This window comes from Globicephala melas, chromosome 7 (genome assembly GCF_963455315.2).
Source record: "Globicephala melas chromosome 7, mGloMel1.2, whole genome shotgun sequence".
NCBI classification, from domain to species: domain Eukaryota; kingdom Metazoa; phylum Chordata; class Mammalia; order Artiodactyla; family Delphinidae; genus Globicephala; species Globicephala melas.
The window spans coordinates 81819629-81838985 of NC_083320.1; the positions used below are offsets into that span (position 1 = coordinate 81819629).

Consider the following 19357-nt stretch of genomic DNA (forward strand, 5'->3'; position numbering starts at 1 on the left):
GGACACACTGGGCAAAAAGGAAGCTGAGAATCAGATGATCAAATAATTTGCCTGATCTGAAAGATGAAGTAATGATTGTGCAAAATCATTTGGCTTTGTAAGGAAATATCACCTTTCAGGTCAAACTAGTTTGAAAACACCTTTCCTAGAGCCTCAGTTTCTGAGAATAAAATGTATGGATAATGTTCTTTTCCTCTTTGGCTTCCTTAAAGGCTCCCATTGCTGAAGTCTCTGTGCAGACCTTGGTTAGTAAAATTAAACTCCTTGCTCAGGGCCTTAGAAGTCCTCTGAACTCTGGAGAGAATTCAGAGAAAAGCTATAAAGTTGATTAAAGAGTTAAAGAAGCAATAGAGACCAAGAAGCAAGAAACTATCATTGCTGTCTGGAAAAACAGGCACTAGATCTTAGTACATTATAACATGAATAGTGACTGATTATTCTTCCATTCCTCTTAAGATAGTGAAAGAATTAACAAGTTAAAACTAGTGAGTTAATATTAAGAACTCCCTAGAAGAATGAGGCTTATTAAAATGTGTTCGATTCTTCTTTGATTAGTTTTAAAAATAGAATCCTATGACATCTAAATTGTTTTATGAATTGCTTGATCTAAACCACCTGAGGTCCTAACAGTCCTTCATCACCATATGAAAATATCTTCCTCAGCAAATTTAACATATTACTCTTAAGAGAGTCTTTTTTTTTTTTTTTTTTTCCTGCAGTACGCGGGCCTCTCTCACTGTTGTGGCCTCTCCCATTGTGGAGCACAGGCTCCGGCCGCGCAGGCTCAGCGGCCATGGCTCACGGGCCCAGCCGCTCCGCGGCATGTGGGATCTTCCCGGACCGGGGCACGAACCCGTGTCCCCTGCATCGGCAGGCAGACTCTCAACCACTGTGCCACCAGGGAAGCCCGAGAGTCATTTTTATAATACATACCAATTTAAGAACCAGCACAATAATTTTAGACCAACTGATCCCAGATGCCATCTAAGAAAATATGGGAAAAGATTATTTTTTCTTACAGTTTACAGTTATCCTTACCTGTCCATGGGTATCACCTGCAGACTTGCCAGCCTCAAACTTTAACGCCAACCCAAAGTCAGCAATGCAAGCTGTCAGATTGTTTTTCAACAGCACATTTTTACTTTTGATGTCCCTTGCAAATAGAAAGATAAAGTATTCAAATTCAGTTTAAACAAGTTATCTTTTAAATTTTTTGACTGTAAGTAGGAAGAGAGACTATGTATGCTTTTAAAAAAAATAGTTATTTCAAAGTATGAAATACAGAAAAGGGCAGAGGGACAAAAAGTTTAAGTAAAGTCTCCAGATAGCTTGAAGCACAAGGGTACAGTGACCTAGTCGTATCCATTACATGGACAATAAGAAGGAATTCTCTCCATAAAGCAGTTTTATAAAGAGCTGCCATTCCAAAAGTACTGTCCAGCCTACATGTTATCTATGTCACTCCTAACTACCAATCATAAAATTGTTGTTGTTTTAAGATAATAAGCATATTTCAGAGTTTATAGTTAGAAACTCTCATTGACACTGAAATTTAAAAACCACAATGAAAGAATTTTCAGTTAAAGCTGAATTGGATGACACACAGGCCTACATTTTAAAACGGTCCCTTATTTTAATGGTTCTTATTACATTCACCAACTTGGCTGTACAAAAGCATCTCTACGAATGTATAAGAGAAATTTTTCACCATAAACATACACTGCTCCAGCTGGATCCTGGTGTTCCAAAAAGAGTAACCATTTTAAGGCAATCAGATGTCTTCCTCTACACATTAGCCTCAACTAGCTCATCCTAGGGCTTACTATACCCCAGTAAACACACCGGTACCATGAGCAATGGTAAATTTATGTGTGCAGACACAAAGTGTGAGACAAAGGACGCATAGATAGACAACCACAAATGCTACAAAAATCAGTTTTAGACTCAAACGATTTTTAGGGACCCTACTTATAATAACCTTTGGGGGTTCCAAAGGATTAGTTCCCTATAGGACTAGGTGAGGTGAGCAAAAATCCAGGAGGACAGGGTTAGACTATGTAGGAAGGTGAGAAGGGAAGCTATTTCTGAGGTAGAAGTCATTTAAGGTTTTCAAAATCAGAATCTACATTAGAATTGGAATAAAAGTAATGCCTCCCAGCAACCTAAGACACCACCTGATGGCACTCAACTAAGTATTTGTTAAATGAATCAGGTAATTTAAAACATCCATCTTTAAACTGAATATAAGATGACAGATTGACCCCATGTTCAAGGAAGTTAAATACACAATGGCAAACTGAATCCCATGTTTAAGGGAACTAACGGTTTCCCTTTTAAGGATATGACAATTGTTGAGTCCAAGTACTATTTCTTCACTGAAAAAGAAAATTTAGTAAACCCAATTATTCAAATAATACCTCCTTCCACCTCAACTTAGGTAATGATCACATGGTCATTCAAAACACAAGCAAAAAAGATACTCAAAATCTCTCCTTAATTACATCCCCTTATACCTATTTATAATCATCTTTGAAGTAAATCATGTTTTGAGGTAAAACAGATTTCTCCTTTGAGACAAAGAAAATACACTTTTTCTTAACTATGTTTTCGGAAATGAGACAAATTGAAACATAAGTCAATAATTAACCTTTGACAATGATGTTAATATATACATTATCCAAAATACTTCCTGGCCAATCTCAAAGCTAATTTGAAAAACAAGTGAAAATCAATGCTTCCTATAGCATGATTAGGTAACTAGGGGAAAAATAAATTTTGCCCAGGGGATTGAAAGTTTAAATAATAAATACTGAATTATTGGGTAAAATAATATAAATTTAGCTCTACCTGTGAGATATGGCGGGTTTGTGGCCATCTTTTAGGCCAGGTATATCCTCATGTAAATATGCCAATCCTCTAGCCATGGTTTCTGCAATATGACACAATTCATTCCAAGAGACCACATTAGCCTTAAGAAAGTCTGATAGTGAACCCTAAAGGAAGGGGGAAAAAAAACAACTTATGTTCTTGACAAAAGCCGTATGTATATGGAGACTTTCCTTTTTACTTTTAAGAGGTCATGGAAGGCAACATAGTTTTCCTTTCAGTGAATAATATCCAAAACGCAATCTTTCTGGAAGGGTTCAAGTTTCACATTAATAAACATTTGAAAGGAATACCACTAATCTTTAAAGGTTTGCTACAAGCACAGTTGGTCAATTTCCCATTGAGAAGGCAAAATTAACAACAAAAAAAAAAGGTTATTGAAAATCTAAAGTTCTAGAAAATATTTTAAAAGTTAAAATATGTTGACTATAGAGATGTTATAAATAGGACTAGGAGAACAAAAATTAAAACATATGAACAACAACTAACCTAAAGAATCTTCCTCTAGAGATTACTGCCAACCTTTTAGTCAAGAATTAAGGGAATTAAAACAGCCACTTTTTTCTGACAGTGATGAAACTGATTGCCAAGAAGATCACAATTTCCTACTCCATTAATGTATACTTTCATACTAACTCTGAAAGCAGAAAAACTGAGGAAAAATAGCAAGTGTGTTTTGGTGGTAATTACCCTACAAATCAGTGACTGATCAAAGATCAGATAAATTTCCTGACCCTAGTTTTGTCACTAAGTGACATCAATTAAAGAATTTTAAGAAACAAAATTCAAGCTGAAAAAATGTCTCATGTAATAAAAGTGGACAGTAAATGGTAAATGAAAATTCCTAAGCATTGGCTATACTAAAATAATTATTTGTAAGAGAAGTATAATTGCAGCACAAGAAATCAGGGACAAAAGACTGGTATTATATAAGTAGAGGGTTAGGTGAAAAAGTTGTCATCTTTGTTCTTCTATTAAATAAATCATTTTTAAAGCAGGTTTTTATTTATAAATATTAACCAACTATAATAACACACTGTTCCCAGAAAAATAAGTGAGGGCTTTGTAGCCAACATTAGGAAGTAAGCCAACCCTGACTTCACTGAGTTAAAATGGAAAGTAGTTTTACCTTTTCATGAAATGCTGTGATTAGCCAAAGATCCACATCAACACTGGTACCTCGTTTTTCTGCACCAATGAACTGTAATATGTTCTCATGCTTCATTCCAGGCAAACTATAGACTTCATATTCATTCTGCCATGACTGTTTGTCCTAGAGTTAAAAAGAATAGTAAGAATGCAAAGAACACAGGCAAATAAACCATATCTAAGAGATTACTCAAGTAAGTTCTAAGGCAATTTTTTTTAAAGGCTAAGTATTAAGAGATTCTTTGGTTTTGTTTTGTCCTGTTTTTTAATAAAAGAAAACTTTGACAACAGGTAACAGTTACATACCAAATGCCTGCCCTGCCCCATTCCTTCAAACATACTTTTTTGTGTTTGTAATTTGTAAACATAGAAGTTGATCAGAAATACTGCATTTCTGAATCCTAACAATGGCAACACATTCCACATACAAGTTAGTACTACAGTGTAATTTTATCACGGTGTGAAGTTACCTGTGTTACTATTAAGAATAATCTCTCTGAGAGATGAAATTCAGGGAGAATGACTTCATCTAAATAGAAAACAAATTTTTTTCAAACACTAACAGCATGTCAAACCTTCTTAACAAAATGTTTAGAATACCCTGCAGAGTCAATAAGAGAGCAATAGGGTATAAATATGCAATACAATAATTTGAAACACCACAGATTCACTTGTGCCTGCAAGTGATCCATACCTCTTACATGTCTACTTATAAAGGATTAGTTTCTTTTCACAATGGGAGAATAACGAAAGTGGGAGGCACCACAGCATAACGGGTAGGAACCCTCTGGATCCAAGCTATCTAAGAACCTTTGGCATGTTACATAATCATTCAGCTTCCTGATCAGCAAAACAAGGACTGTAGTGGGTGCCCCATAGGGTCGTTGTATTATACATATATTGTGTGTTATATGTATGGGTAATAATACATATTAGTGAGTACTCACATATGTAAAGTACCTCTATCTGACACAATAGAACCATTCAGTAAAATGTTAGCTACTGTTCTTGTTGTTACTCTGACGTTAATAGCATCCAAATGCGCTTCTCTAATTTTTAAGCTTCCTCACATGAAATAAGAACCCTGATCTTCTTTGTGAACCTTGGCCCAAAAGACTTTTCTTTTGAGAACTAAACTACAGTTAACAGTAATAAAAAAAAAAAAGTAATAAACTTCTTCACAGACTCTAAGGAACAGACTTTCAAGGAGGTAAGAGGGCAAAAATCTAGGTATATTAAGACAAAGAAATTGAATAATTTTGGTATAAGGAAGATCTACTATACAGGTGCAGGGGTGAAGCCTGCATCAAAAAACCCAGCCAGGATCGCAATACCATGCACAGCATTAGCCACAGGTGTGTATAAGCAGAAAACAGGAACAAAGGAATTATCATAGATCTATACCACCAACGGAGCAAAACTAAAGAATATCTCAGAGGTGCATGAGACCAGGGTTTTATAAGGTTGGCCCCCTTTAATAGAAAAACAAGTCAACAGTAAACCAATTATTTGGAGTCTTGACTCAATGCCTCTGAAAATTCACCAAACAAAATCTGAAATGATTACACCAATACTCAAAGTAGAACAAAAATGAATCAGCCTGGTAATATATCTCCAAACAGCGATTCTAAAACAAAGCACACTACTCTTTCAATATTCTGTTTGCTTTTTCTGATAATGTCAATGGGACATTAAAAGTTAACCACTCAGGGCTCCCCTGGTGGCACAGTGGTTGAGAGTCCACCTGCCAACGCAGGGGACACGGGTTCGTGCCCCGGTCCGGGAAGATCCCACATGCCGCAGAGCAGCTGGGCCCGTGAGCCATGGCCACTGAGCCTGTGCATCCGGGGCCTGTACTCCGCAACGGGAGAGGCCACAGCAGTGAGAGGCCCGCGTACCGCAAAAAAAAAAAAAAAAAAGTTAACCACTCAGACAATGAATTATATTTTTTAATTAGAATCCTCATCTTCACTTTGCATTTCTGTAGAATTTTTACTGGCAAAAAATCTCCTATATGCTTATGTATTGTAATTCCACCACTCTAAACAAACATGACTGTTGTACCATTAATTTCTCAGATGAGAAGGCAGACATAAAAGGGCTAACCACTTCCCCCGGTATCACAAAGAACCACCATGAAACATACGGCTTGTGTTTTCAGACTGTTTCTGAGTTCCAATGACCTAGCCAGTCGCATCTTTTAAAAAATATATGCAGACTAGAAAACTGCAATAAACATACCTGTATTGGAAATATTTTCACAGCCACATATTCATTGAGTAACTGGGCTTTCCACACACAACCAAATCTTCCCCTTGCTTTCACTTCTAGTAACTGCAGTGGCTTCAAACCTAGTAATGGAGAAGGAGGGGGTGGTCCTGGGTCCTACAGATAAACAATAATAATATTATCTAAAGAGCAGCACATGACACATCTCGCTTCTAAATATCAGTATACTGAGAAATCGATTGACAGAAACGGTAGACACATACAAATGACATTAACTTCAATCTTGGCAAAACTGAATTCTCAAGCATTACTAATTACCTATAGTGATCAAAAAGCAAGAAACTTGAATTAAGAGTTTTCACAATAACATTCCTACTGCTACATATATATATATATATATATATATATCAATCAGGAGAAAAGATCTAAAATCTTTTTGATCCAGTCTCACTAATTCTCCTAAGATTTTTCTGTGACCTTCAGGATATTACTAATGGTATTTTAATTTCATCCAGTTGATTATTCCTTATAGGATAAGGATTTGAAAAGTGCCAGATACAGCAAATTATGGCTATGTCTCAAAGAAACCACTCCTCAAAATCCATTACTTTCCCCAGTGAGTGTTTAAATCTTTCTTCATTAATATCAGAAATACCCACACAGCTATTCTCAAACACATTACAAATAGGTATTTCAAATACAAAGCACATAAAAGGAATATGTAAGTTAGTGTTGCTATAACCAAACTGCTCCATTCATTCTAACTTTTCCACCCGGTAACAATTTGTCCCTTTGCTTATAATTACTTCCCAGAATTGATCTGAGATATTATTAGTATTCTGGGACTCATGGGCAAAGAAAGTACAAATAATTCAGAAAATAAGTGGTCATCATATTAGATGAGAAGGTATGGAAAATGAAAGAGAAGTATACTGCTATAGTTAATTTTTTAAATGGAGCAACTATAATATATAAATAGGAGTACAGCATCACCAGGGGATCCTCCTATACAAAGTAGAGTGGCTACCCTTCGCTGAAAACATTGTATTAGTTAAATATCTGCAACTAAAGCAAGAAGTAGAAAGCCTTTTGGAAAGCTTCCAGAGGAAAGCAGTAACATGTTTGAAGGCCTGTGTAATGAGTATTGTTAGCAAGAACTAAAATTTCTGTGGCAGCAGACTTTATGACACTGGGTGGCACTTAAGACACTTGGAGATTGTATGTCACCCCTTTATCAATGCATGTCTCTCTGCCTTTACTCTCCTTCCTTAAAACAAACAAACAAACAAACAAAAACCTCCTCTTCTAATGCCTCAGGACAGTAAGTGCTCCCTTTAGGCATTATTCAGCCCCTGGATGCCACTCAAGATTTTTTAAAAGTTGGCATCTATGTTAGAAAGACCCTCAGCAATAGAAACACTGCAAAGTATTAAAGAGAAAAAATAATGTAATTTCTTCTTCTAAAGTAGACAATCTTTCTAAAATGGTTTGAGAATTCCTATTTTAAAACAGTATGATAAACCAGAAGACTTCCTGTGACCCATTTTAACATCAGATATTTATTTTTTAAATGTCTGCAAAAGTTGCTTTTCCTTCACACATTCAAAACATGAAAGGTTAGTAGAGCTAAAGATTATTTTAGTTTAACAGAGTGACAAGAAAGTCAGATGTACATCTTATAGAAGTATGGCCTCTCAAATTATGATTCTCAGTGGGAGGGGACACAAGACGCTCTGGAGAAGTTTTACCAGAACTGAATCCTCCCTCCCTCATTCCTTGACTGATCATATGTATCTGCAATAAGAGACCCCACTGATCGTAGTACATGACTTATGTGAATGTGGAGACAGGAGGGAACAAGTTGAAACCACTCTTCTAGAGGCAAAGAAAACCACTCAGTGCTCTAAGTTCAAGAATTATTGGATAACTGCATAAAAGAGTAATTGTGCTAACTAAACAAAATTCAATTTGAAAAACTTTAAATAACTATAAGGTTAAAGTCAATGATTCCCCCTCCTTTAGAGATAAGTTAGAAAAGTTGAGTTTTCAAAGCAGGGATGACAAAAATTAAAGTATGCAGATAAGGGTTGAAAGCTGAAGAGGGAAAATAACCAGGTAAAGAGTAATATAGCACTATATGTAAACACTAAAATTTTTAATAAACTGACTGATAATGTCTCTTTAGATAACATACACATTATCCATTCCCTATGCTAAAGAGTACCAACCATATGGATATGATTCAGTCTATAAAATAGGATTTAGATGACTTAATCCACACCTCAAATTAAGAATATGTCGGCAGTTCAAAATAAGACTTTACTCTGTATGACAGACTCTAGGTACATCCACCTCACTACAAATAACTCAATTTCATTTATATTCCATTGTATATATGTGCCACATATCCATTCATCTGTCGATGGACACTTAGGTTGCTTCCGTGTCCTGGCTACTGCAGCTGATTCATGTTGTTATAAAGCAGAAACTAACACACCACTGTAAAGCAATTATACTCCAATAAAGATGTTTAAAAAAAAAAAAAAAGAATACCCAAAATAAGACTTTAATATAATATTAACCTTAATTTTAGGAAACAAAAATTTCCAATGCCTATGTTTAGAATTAAAAAAACATCACTGAATGTTTTCCAAATGCGTAGATAAACTTAAAAGTTCCCATAAGTTTCCAAGACTCTGTTTACGAAGTTTGTAAGCTACCGTTATTTCAGTAAGAAATCTTAGATCACTCTCCTAATGAAATTCCCATTATAGTCAGCATTATATATTAACAACCTGAAAATATGCTTTGTCAAAATTACTTATAAGTAAAAAGCTTAAATTTAGGAGAACACAGGCCAATTTTCAAAGGGTAAGAAGATCTACAAAAGCACACTCCTACAAAATGTCAAAACTTTTAGAAATGATAATTCTACAATTCTTAGAAAGGTTAGGTTCAAAAATGAGAACTCTGTAACAGATTACAACTCTATAAAATCTATACTACCAGTCAGTATATCTTTTTACTTCTCTAATAAAATGTTATTGGACTATTCTTCTAATTCATATTTCTCAGTTCTTCCATTTAACAGCTTACATCTAAAAGAAGTTTTAACCACTTCCCTCATATCTAGCTTTTACTTATCCTATAATCTAAGAATATTAGAAATTATTTTCTGTTTATTAACAGCATTATACTAATTTACCCAAAAAAACCTCATACTTGATTCTAGGAATAAAGATTTATACCCTTAAAATATATGAGAACCTGAGGAGACAAATTCAGACTTAAACTTCATAATGACAACAACATTCTCATATTATCCATAAAACATGGCTTTGCCCTGCTACAGAGAAAAACCACTTTTGGAGGGGTAACTATAAGGACTACAGAGTTCCTGAAAACTTTCCCTAAGTTCCAGCTCTCTTCCAGCACCCATGCTATTTTGCACAGTTAAAAAGATTTTCATTAGAACATGGCTCTGATTACATCTCTTCTTTACCCACTTGTATGTGAAAATTATGGCATCAGAAGACATGTTGAGAAGCGACAAATGACAATAGCTGGAAAAAGTGCCCCCCACCCCTGCACCACTACCCAGTATCATTACTATAACCAACAGTGGATAAAAGATTAGAGGTGAAGAGCTGTAAAGCAGTCTGTGATCATTTTACTTATTCTGAGTTCTCCATATGAAAGGTGAATTCTAATCTAAATGAAGCCTTAAACTTCCAGACAGCAAAAGATCAAGTTATACTTCTCTAGCCAGTCCATTTGCTAAAGATGCCAAAGATGAAAGAAACTACCTGAAAATATAGATTTCACATTAAAAGATAATGGATTCAACCAGAAAGTCAGCATCTGTTAAAAATGAGCACATGCTGACATTTAAGGTAATGACATACTATAAAAATTAAGCAATACAAGGTTTGTAAGGCTAAAAATCTATCCATTAGGTGTTAACTTCTAGTCAACTAAACCAGTTGTGTTTCTACATTTCACCTTAGATAAGTATAAACACTGGTAACAATTCTTTAAAACCCAAAACTATTACTATGACAAGCCAATCATGTTTTTAATACTAGAAGTGGAAAAAAAACTACAACATAAATTTATAAACTATAGAGGATGGACAATAAAGCAACAACAACAACAAAAAATCTAAGAACAAAATGTTTAGTATGTATCCACAAAAAGTGCCACAACCATAAAACAAACATCAATGCATCTTACCTCTATCATTATATGAAAGGCGTGCTTGTGAAGAAAAAACACAGGCAAAAGAAATTACGATTTATATCCAGAATGAAATGAAAAATGACACATCAGTTACAAAAGTGAAGGAAGGAGAATAATGATTTAGCTTTTTAAAAGCTGGCAATGATCCAATGTATCATATTTTTTAAATGAGAACTGAGAACACTTTCCTTATAAACAGAGGAAAGTAATATATTCTTTTTTAAATCTTGGACATTACCTATCAGATAAGAGGTATTATTATATAGATGACTCTAGTATGACCCCAAGTTACCTGATCCAATGGACTTCAAGCCAGCAAATAAACTAAACCTAGTCTTAAATAATTGTTACTTATTTTTCTAAGAAGTTCTAAGGACTAACTATAAGAGTTTTTTTTTAAAAAAAGCAATTTAGCTGAGAAGCTATGCGTTGGAATTGGACTCTGGACACCAGAGGGCAGTACTGCCTTTAACAAAAACTGTAGGAGCAGCAAAAGAAATTTTTATATAGCTAGAGTTAAGTTTCTCAGACAGTTGTCCTAAGAATCTAGAATCTCCAACTTCCTGAACTGCTTCATTCCCCTCTCATGGAAGACAGGAGAATCCTTACAGTGAGACAAAAAAACATTTCTGGTGCCTATGTGAGTGTGTGCAACATAAATAATACACTAGGGAAAGAAAATAAGATGGGAGAAGAGTAAGATCAGAACTGAGTAGAACACAGTGACAGACCAGGCCTACTGTTAACTACTTCCCCAGCTACAATCCAGAGTGAAGAGGTCAAGCAGCGGTGGCCCTGGAAGGAAGCATCCATGCATATTTTTCAGGCTCAGGACACTCAGATTCTGATAAAGAACAAGATTTTCATTTTCCTAGTCATCCCACAACAGGTAAGGAAGGGCCCTAATTTAAAATCAAAAGAAATATTGTCACCAGTGTAAAGAAAGACTTCAAATTCCTCCAAACACTTGACTATATTTCCCAGTTTCCAATATTTCTACAGAGAACAAGTAGCACTGACGAAAAAGATTTGACAACTTGTTTATATGTACCAGTTGCTTAACTAGTTTTTCTTGCTTCTTGATTTTCGTCTGTGATAATGATTCAGGATTATTTAATAATTCATCTAAAAGGCTTAGCTAATCCCACTATCAAAACATTTTATCAGTACTCCAAAGTAAAATTCATCCCTTGAAAGAAATACATGCCAAATGAGTAACTAGACTGTAGCTTCCAAGGCTTAAACATCTCTGTTTTTCTTTTCATACCAGTGCTTTCAGAGACAAAGATGCCACTGTAATAACACTGGGCAAGTAGGTGCTGTGCATGCATCTTACCAAAAAAGTGTACCTTTGCTCAATATACCTCTCAACAAATGAGTATTAGAATAAGCTATAGAACGATCCAAACTAAACAAAAGACACCAAGAGCAGGCCTCAATGCATAAACTATGTTACAAAATAAGAGGCAAAACAGAATCCAAAAAAAAATAATTCACCGAAATACACAAATAGATAAAGAGTAACCAAACCAAGTAATCTGTATTCACAACTTGGAAAATGAAACTTGAATATCATGCACTGTGACTGGAGATAATAGTGAAAACCAAATCAGCACATTAATGTCAAGTAATTAGGTTGCTGAATGAGAAAGAGCCTTGCTGCTTATTCCTTAAGGGGAAAAGAAATTAACTATTGACAAACATCAGAAAGGAATGAATAATACTTCTCTATTCATTCAACAAATCTTTACTGAGCACCTAGTTTGTGCCAGGCACTGGCTACCCAGGCTCTCATGACACTTACTATAGTGTGGGGAAGAAAGACTAATCAAAGAACCATACTAATGAATGCATAATTATAAAATAAGAGCAATAAAAAACAATTTAGTTACCCTGAGCACCTGTAAAGAGAAACCTAACTTATACTGGGCAAGGTAAATAAGAGAAGACCTCCTGAGGAGAGGATCCTTGAGCAACGAAATAAGTACTAGAGGGAGGCAGATAAGGTGGAAAAAAACAGTACTGGGACACATCCTAGATTTCTGTCTTGTGCAACCAAATGGTTACTGGTTCCATTTATTGAGAACCAGGTCTGAGAGGGAAGATCATTACCCTTGTATTGTTAAGTGCCTGGAGACATCTAAGTGGAAATATTTAGAATGCAGTTAGATAAACAGAACTAGAATACAAAGAAATCTTTCTAGAAATATGGATTTTACATGCTATAAATATATGTGAAATATACTATAAATTTTCTCTTACCATTTAAACCATTCCAAGATTTATATTTATATATAATTTTTTTAATAACTCACTCAACAACCTCTTTGGATGATCAAGAAGAATTAAGTAGCTGCTCAACAAAGTACTTGAAAACTGACAAATTCTGAATTTGTCTCCTCTTAAATCATATAATTATCTTACATTCTAAGACATTTTACAATTGCAAATTTTAAAAAAGACTATTGCCAAGCAGACAGAAATAGAATATGTAAAGAAATAATATAGTATGTGTATCAGGACAAATGCTTCTGAGCTAAGGAAAGCAAGACATTATACATTAACAGATTTAATAATACTGATACTGTCAAATACACAGCCATGATTCTATCCAATTAGGTCTTCAAAATTACTCTATGATACACCAACTCCTACTGCTCACATCTTAACCCCTTCCAAAAGCAAAGCATGAAGGCAGACCAAGGTGGATGAATGAGGATTCTGAGTAAGTTCCCTAAGAAGGGATTAGCTCCTCAGGGTAGTCAGCACTGGAGCTGCAAGTCTGAAAGAGAGACGGCAGACATGCCTATTCTTCTGGCTGCTGCTCAGGAGCATCAGGTTTATTACTGGGTACAGAAGAAACTTTATTTTTATTTAGCATTTGTGTTCTGCAAGTGGAAAAAAGGAAAAGGACCGTGCTATACATTAATAAATTGTGATGTGATAAAATGGTTATGTTTATCTGCAAGGCTATATATAGTCACTATAAAAACTATTTTAAATGTAAATTATGTACTCTGATCCCTCCCTGTATCCTACTTTAGTTTTTTATGGACCCAACCTAATAATTTACTGAAATGAGCTATTCAATTAAAATTACTTCAATGGATAATAATAATCCTTGGACATAAATGTCCAAGGCTTTGCCATTCAGCAGACTGACTCTAGGCAAAGTCACTTCACCTATATATATACATCATGGGGTATTGAAAGATTACACTGAGTTAATATGTATAAAGTGCTCTGTATAGTGCTTGACAGAGTACTCAAAATGAAATTTTTTATTATTTGAAATTAACTTCAAAGTATTGACACATATATATGCCAATATTTTGAAATTATTTTCAAGTAAAATAATTTCAATAAATCATTTTTAATATTGAAATCAATGGTTTCAACAAAAATTCTTCCTTTGGAGTACAATTTTGAGGTCATTGGCAATTAACGGCTAAAACTTATTGAGCACTTAAAATTAGCCCAGCACCCTAGATGTGGCTCTTCTCCCAATCACTATAGAAATGGAATCAAACATTTCTCCTCCTTTCCTCCATCTTTGCCCAAAATTGTTGAAGCAATTCCCTTTTTACTCTTTTTACCCTTCCTCTCCAAGCTGCAAAGTCAAACAACCAATCAACCAACCTATGTTTAGTACACCTACATGTTAACTGTAGGCTCCCTTAGAAGGGCCAGCAAAGACTGTCCCTGAGCCACTTAACATTATACATCAAGCACAGCGCCTGGCATACAGTAGGTGCTCAAGCAACAGATGAATAGTTAAGCAAAAATAAAACAAACCAACCAAGGTGAACCCAGCCTATCTGATGCAAGCAGCTTTCACTAACAAATGGACTTCTTCATTTTTATTATCTCAAATTAATAGAAAAAGGTTTGACAGCAATGAAGTAGCTAGGAATGATGGAAGAGATTGAGGATGAGGTTCAGGAAATAAAAAACAGAGAAAAGCAAGCTCACTTCTTCCTATCTACCATCTCCTTGCCAGACAAGAAAAAGGAGATATTATGCACTCTGGTCTATATGCATCAGTCCCATTTGCAAATTGGCAAACAACGCGGGGCCCTTCACAGGCCAAAGAAAAACTGATTTCAAGATTTTAAAATTTAATATGTCATTTTTAGAAATAAGGTGCTTTGAGTAATTTTAATGTGCAGCTTTAACTTGTTTTAAGCTTTTGATACAGCTTTTTTTTTCCCCTTTCGCTCCTTCTCCCCTTCTTTTTTGCTTTTGGACACAGAATTTCAGCCAACCTCCAAGTGGGCCTGTCTGTACATTTGTAAGAGAAACAACTTATATACACCTAACTAGAGTAATACTTTGTCAAGCTGCATATCTATGGATAATTTATGATACTTCTCCCTACAATTAGTTTAGAAGTATATATAGAAGTAAGTTGTGGGACCTCCCTGGTGGCACAGTGGTTAAGAATCCACCTGCCAATGCAGGGGACATGGGTTCGATCCCTGGTCCAGGAAGATCCCACATGCCGCGGAGCAACTAAGCCCGTGTGCCACAACTACTTGAGCCTGCACTCTACAGCCCACGAACCACAACTACTGAAGCCTATGTGCTCTAAGGCCTGTGTACCACAACTACTGAGCCTATGTGCTGAACTACTGAAGCCCGTGCACCTAGAGCCCATGCTCTAGGCAAGAGAAGCCACTGCAATGAGAAGCCCACGCAATGCAACAAAGAGTAGCCCCGCTTGCTGCAACTAGAGAAAGCCCACGTGAAGCAACAAAGACACAACACAGCCAAAAATAAATTAAAAAAAAAAATTTTTAAGTAAGTTGTAATTTAGGTTATCAGTACAAAAATAATGATACAAAGAGACATTTGTAGTAGCCCTGTACTATTTCTCAGGCATATATGGAAAAAAAAGAAAAAAAGGTGCTCAAGAGTTAGGCAGTAGAATTATACCACCACATTAAATATCCTAAAATAATACAATTAAAAACTATTTGTGAAGTGTAGGTTCTAGCTCTTAGCAGAAACCTAACACAAAATCTAAGCTAATAAAACATCAAATTTTGGTATTTTATGAGAATACATTAAAGCTCCACTAAATTTCACTTAAAAACACATCATACAATCAGAATGAGATAGATTCAAAGTACTAAGCTGAAAAGCTGTCTGTCGTCAATACTGTTAAAAGAAAGCAACTGTAGAATAACATTTTATAGTTTACAAAAAAGAAAAAATATATATACTCAAATGAGATTAGAGAAAGATGTGAAAAGATACACATCAACCTGTTAAAACTGGTTATTTCAGGAAATTGATAAAGGAAAAAGAGAAAGAACAAATGATTCTCTCCTTTTTTTGGACATACTTCTTTCTGTATAATTTGCCTTGCTATATAACAAGCATTTGTAGTTAATTTTTAAATGGAAGAGAAAGTGAGAGAGATGTGTTCTTAAACTCCAGCCATTCAGCAATCAACCTATTTCAAGATGTGCTTCTACAGATGTAATATTTATTTTGTAAGTATAACTTAATACTAACATATTAAATATTCAGTAAAACTCAGTAAACTTCTCCCTGCATCTTCTCCAAATAGGGAAGCAGCACACTCTCCTAAATTGACTTGGCTGAATAATCTTATGCTACTCCTTTAGTATCTTATTAATTTTAAATGGGTACATATATAAACTCATGTTCAACAGGAAAATACTACAAAGCATTGTCACAGATGGCTTGGTTTCTCAGTGGATAGTAATCTCACATACCGTGAAACAACAACCTATTATTACTTTAATATTAAGGTCAACAGCATTGTTTTGTATGCAGAACTCAATATTCCAAACATCTGAAAGCCTTTAGTCAGACAAAAATCTAGACAAAATGTCATGAAAATGTTATGTCAGGACTGAAGAGATTGATGTCATTTAAAAAGTATTAATGCTGCAATACTTTAGTGCTATTATATAGCCTTCAAAAATTAACAAGAAACTAACTTCATACCTTGTTAAAGGTAGGTAATTTCTAGCCCCTAAACTGCATTTTCTTATCAAGTGGTATTTTTTATCAGCACAAATATAGATTTTATAAGAAGGGAACTTAAGCTTACATATGGTTATGAAAGCAATGCAAACAGTTTCACTGAAACCACATTAACCACAGTAAGACTTCTTAATAGAGTCAATGCATCAATTCCCTCATATTCATGACTCACTGGTACTAGAAAAACCAGTTTGCATTCAATTTACTTACTGGAGATTGTAAGAGCATCTACCTACATACAGAAAGACAGTTTCAGGACAGGCAAAAGAAAAGGTGACCCAGGTAATGCAAATTAAAAGGATGCTTCACACCTGTGATTACAGAAAGACTCGAATAATGGCATTCTCTTATAAAAACCTGAAATACTTCAACTTATTTTACCCCCAAGAAATAAAGTCCTAAAGCACATAAAATGTTTATTAAACAATTCCTGGGTATACTGCATTATCATCTTAATATAACACTAAATGAAACAATTCAGCAATTCATCACTTACAGAATGGTTATTACATACAAACACTGCATGAGATACAGTAGTGACTACAATACATACCTTGTCTTTAAGGAGCTTATAATAAAGTATGATAATGGAACATGCTCACAAATGCCCAGAACCTTTCTCAACCTAAGTTATTTCATCTGAGTCACAAAAGAGAGAAACTGACTTGAGCACTACTTTCTCAATTCTTTCAAGGATGGCACGTAACTAATACCATTATAGATACATATGATGGATGGCTTAGGGTGTAATGGAAGAAAAGAATCAAAAGGCAGACAAAGTATGGAAGATAACATGCCATGTTCCAAACTTTGTATTCTTGCTGTTGGATCACTCAGAACCCTCAAAAATTTTTAAGCACGGAAGTAACATAATCAGACATGTAAAATGTTACTGATAGCAATAGTATAAATGGAGAGAGAGAACTGGAAACAAGAAGACAAGCTATGAGACTACAGAAATAATCTCAGCCTCCAGCGTAATAATGTCCTGAAAACCACAGGATCAGAAGGATGAAAAGGTATTGGAGTTCATAAATAACAGGGCTAAGAATAGGAGAAGTTGCTGTCTCCAAGGCTTTCACCCAGGATGAGGGGAAGACAGTGATAACATGAAAAAGTGTTAGAAACATAGTAGTTACAGGTTATAAAGAAAGAAGAATGGCTTATTTCTTTAAAAAAAAAAAAAAGCACAATTACGTTTTTCTCTGTCTTTAACTATGATAGATGTATTTTAGAATATTTTTTATTTTAAAATAAATTAGAACCATAATTAAAGACCAGATTTTAAAGCATGTTTATTCCTGTATCACTTCAAAATACTAACAAAACCAGAAGAAACTTTAAACAACTTGATGTCTTAGAAATAAAGAATCCTACCATTTAAGTGCCAGAACCAGCTTATTAAGAGATGTATGTAGGTATGTCTTAGTCCTCCAGAATACCCTGTAAGACTGATCGTTTACCCACAAAGAGAATGAAAGACTGAGATCAGACCAATGAATGAGCACAGTATATGTAATGTTAGCTTGTTCTGCTGAGAATCACTGTAAATTCTCTTCAAATATAGTTCTTATTGTAGGAATGATCCATCAATAAGCTATCACCAACCTTTAGCCCACGCTTTAAGAAAAAGTTTCCCTAAGAAAAGAGAATGACAAATTTTATGTCATTGTCTAAAAGTGAAGAAATTAGAAGGAAGATTGTTGCAGAAATGCACAACAAGAATGTAAGATCTTTTCCTAACTGGTCTTGAAATTAAACTTTGAATATGGGGACATGAATATGGGGTGAAATGCAGAAGACACCTTAAGACTTCAAATCTGTAGTATGTTTCCCCTACCGACTTCTCCTGTCCCTCAAAAAAGCCTTGAATAGCTAGGGCATTGGCACTATCAACTCAGAAGCACAAGAATCTTTACCTGCAACCCAATCAATGTTCATAAACCCTATTCTAAAATGTGTGCTAAAAAAATTTTAATGGAAAACAGATGACTTGTTTATTTCCCCTTCTGTCCTCTGTGAGACAATATGATCACGTTATTGCCCACTTTAGTAGTCAAACTACTCAACATCCCAAAATAGGAAAATAAATTCACTTATAGAATGATTTTGAAATGGCAGGGATGTTTACTGAATTATCTGAAACAGCAAAAGCGTCTGCTTTCTGAAAAAAGAGAGGCAGGACAGCATAAGCAGTAAGAGCAAAGCTTTAGTGTCAGAGAGTCCTTGGTTCAGATTCCAGCTCTGATACTTGTGAGCTTTGCTATGTCTCAATTTCTTTATCTGTAAAATGGGGATTATAACACTACATAAACAAACCTGTGAGGTAAAATCAGATCAGTCCTTTCCACACCTGGCTGGTCACCAGAACTGCCTGGAAAACTTATTAGAATCATAATATCCCAGGTCCCATTCCATACTTTCAGGGGCGTGGTCCAGGAATTTGTATTTCTTAACAAATTCCCAAGATGATCCTTACATACTGGTCACAACTTGGAAATCATGGGGAAATTTTTATGTATTTTTTGTATATTTTTAATATATATATTAATACATCTATGTAACTTACCAGTACTCTAGTACGCTGTAAATGTTCAATTAATGCTTGATACAATTATCAATCATTTTTTTGAAGCAGAAATAAAACTGAGTATTTTGTAACAAGATGGCCACTAAGTAATCTTGCAGAAGTAGTCTGCATAAACCTCTCACCAAAAATGAGACTTACAGCATGACTCTATACCGTTTCAAACAGTGAAAAATGACATATATGAAGTTCCACACTGATGACAATGCTCCTTTTCCACAACACAGTTTATGACAGAAGGAAAGCATA

The 19357-nt window shown here is 35.0% G+C and overlaps 1 protein-coding gene across 2 annotated transcripts in view; it reads right to left on the minus strand.

Annotated features, from left to right (window-relative positions):
- ACVR2A (activin A receptor type 2A) overlaps positions 1 to 19357 on the minus strand; it is an 85187-nt gene that overhangs the window by 9211 nt on the left and 56619 nt on the right. The window contains exons 5-9 of one of the 2 annotated variants that reach the window (XM_060302468.1): positions 10498 to 10521; positions 6277 to 6420; positions 4016 to 4159; positions 2848 to 2993; positions 1039 to 1153 (exon numbers count right to left, since the gene is read on the minus strand). In XM_060302468.1, coding sequence (XP_060158451.1) covers positions 1039 to 1153; positions 2848 to 2993; positions 4016 to 4159; positions 6277 to 6420; positions 10498 to 10521 — 573 coding nt within the window. The remainder of the gene's footprint in view (positions 1 to 1038; positions 1154 to 2847; positions 2994 to 4015; positions 4160 to 6276; positions 6421 to 10497; positions 10522 to 19357) is intronic. The other variant, XM_030850183.2, reaches the window with a different exon arrangement.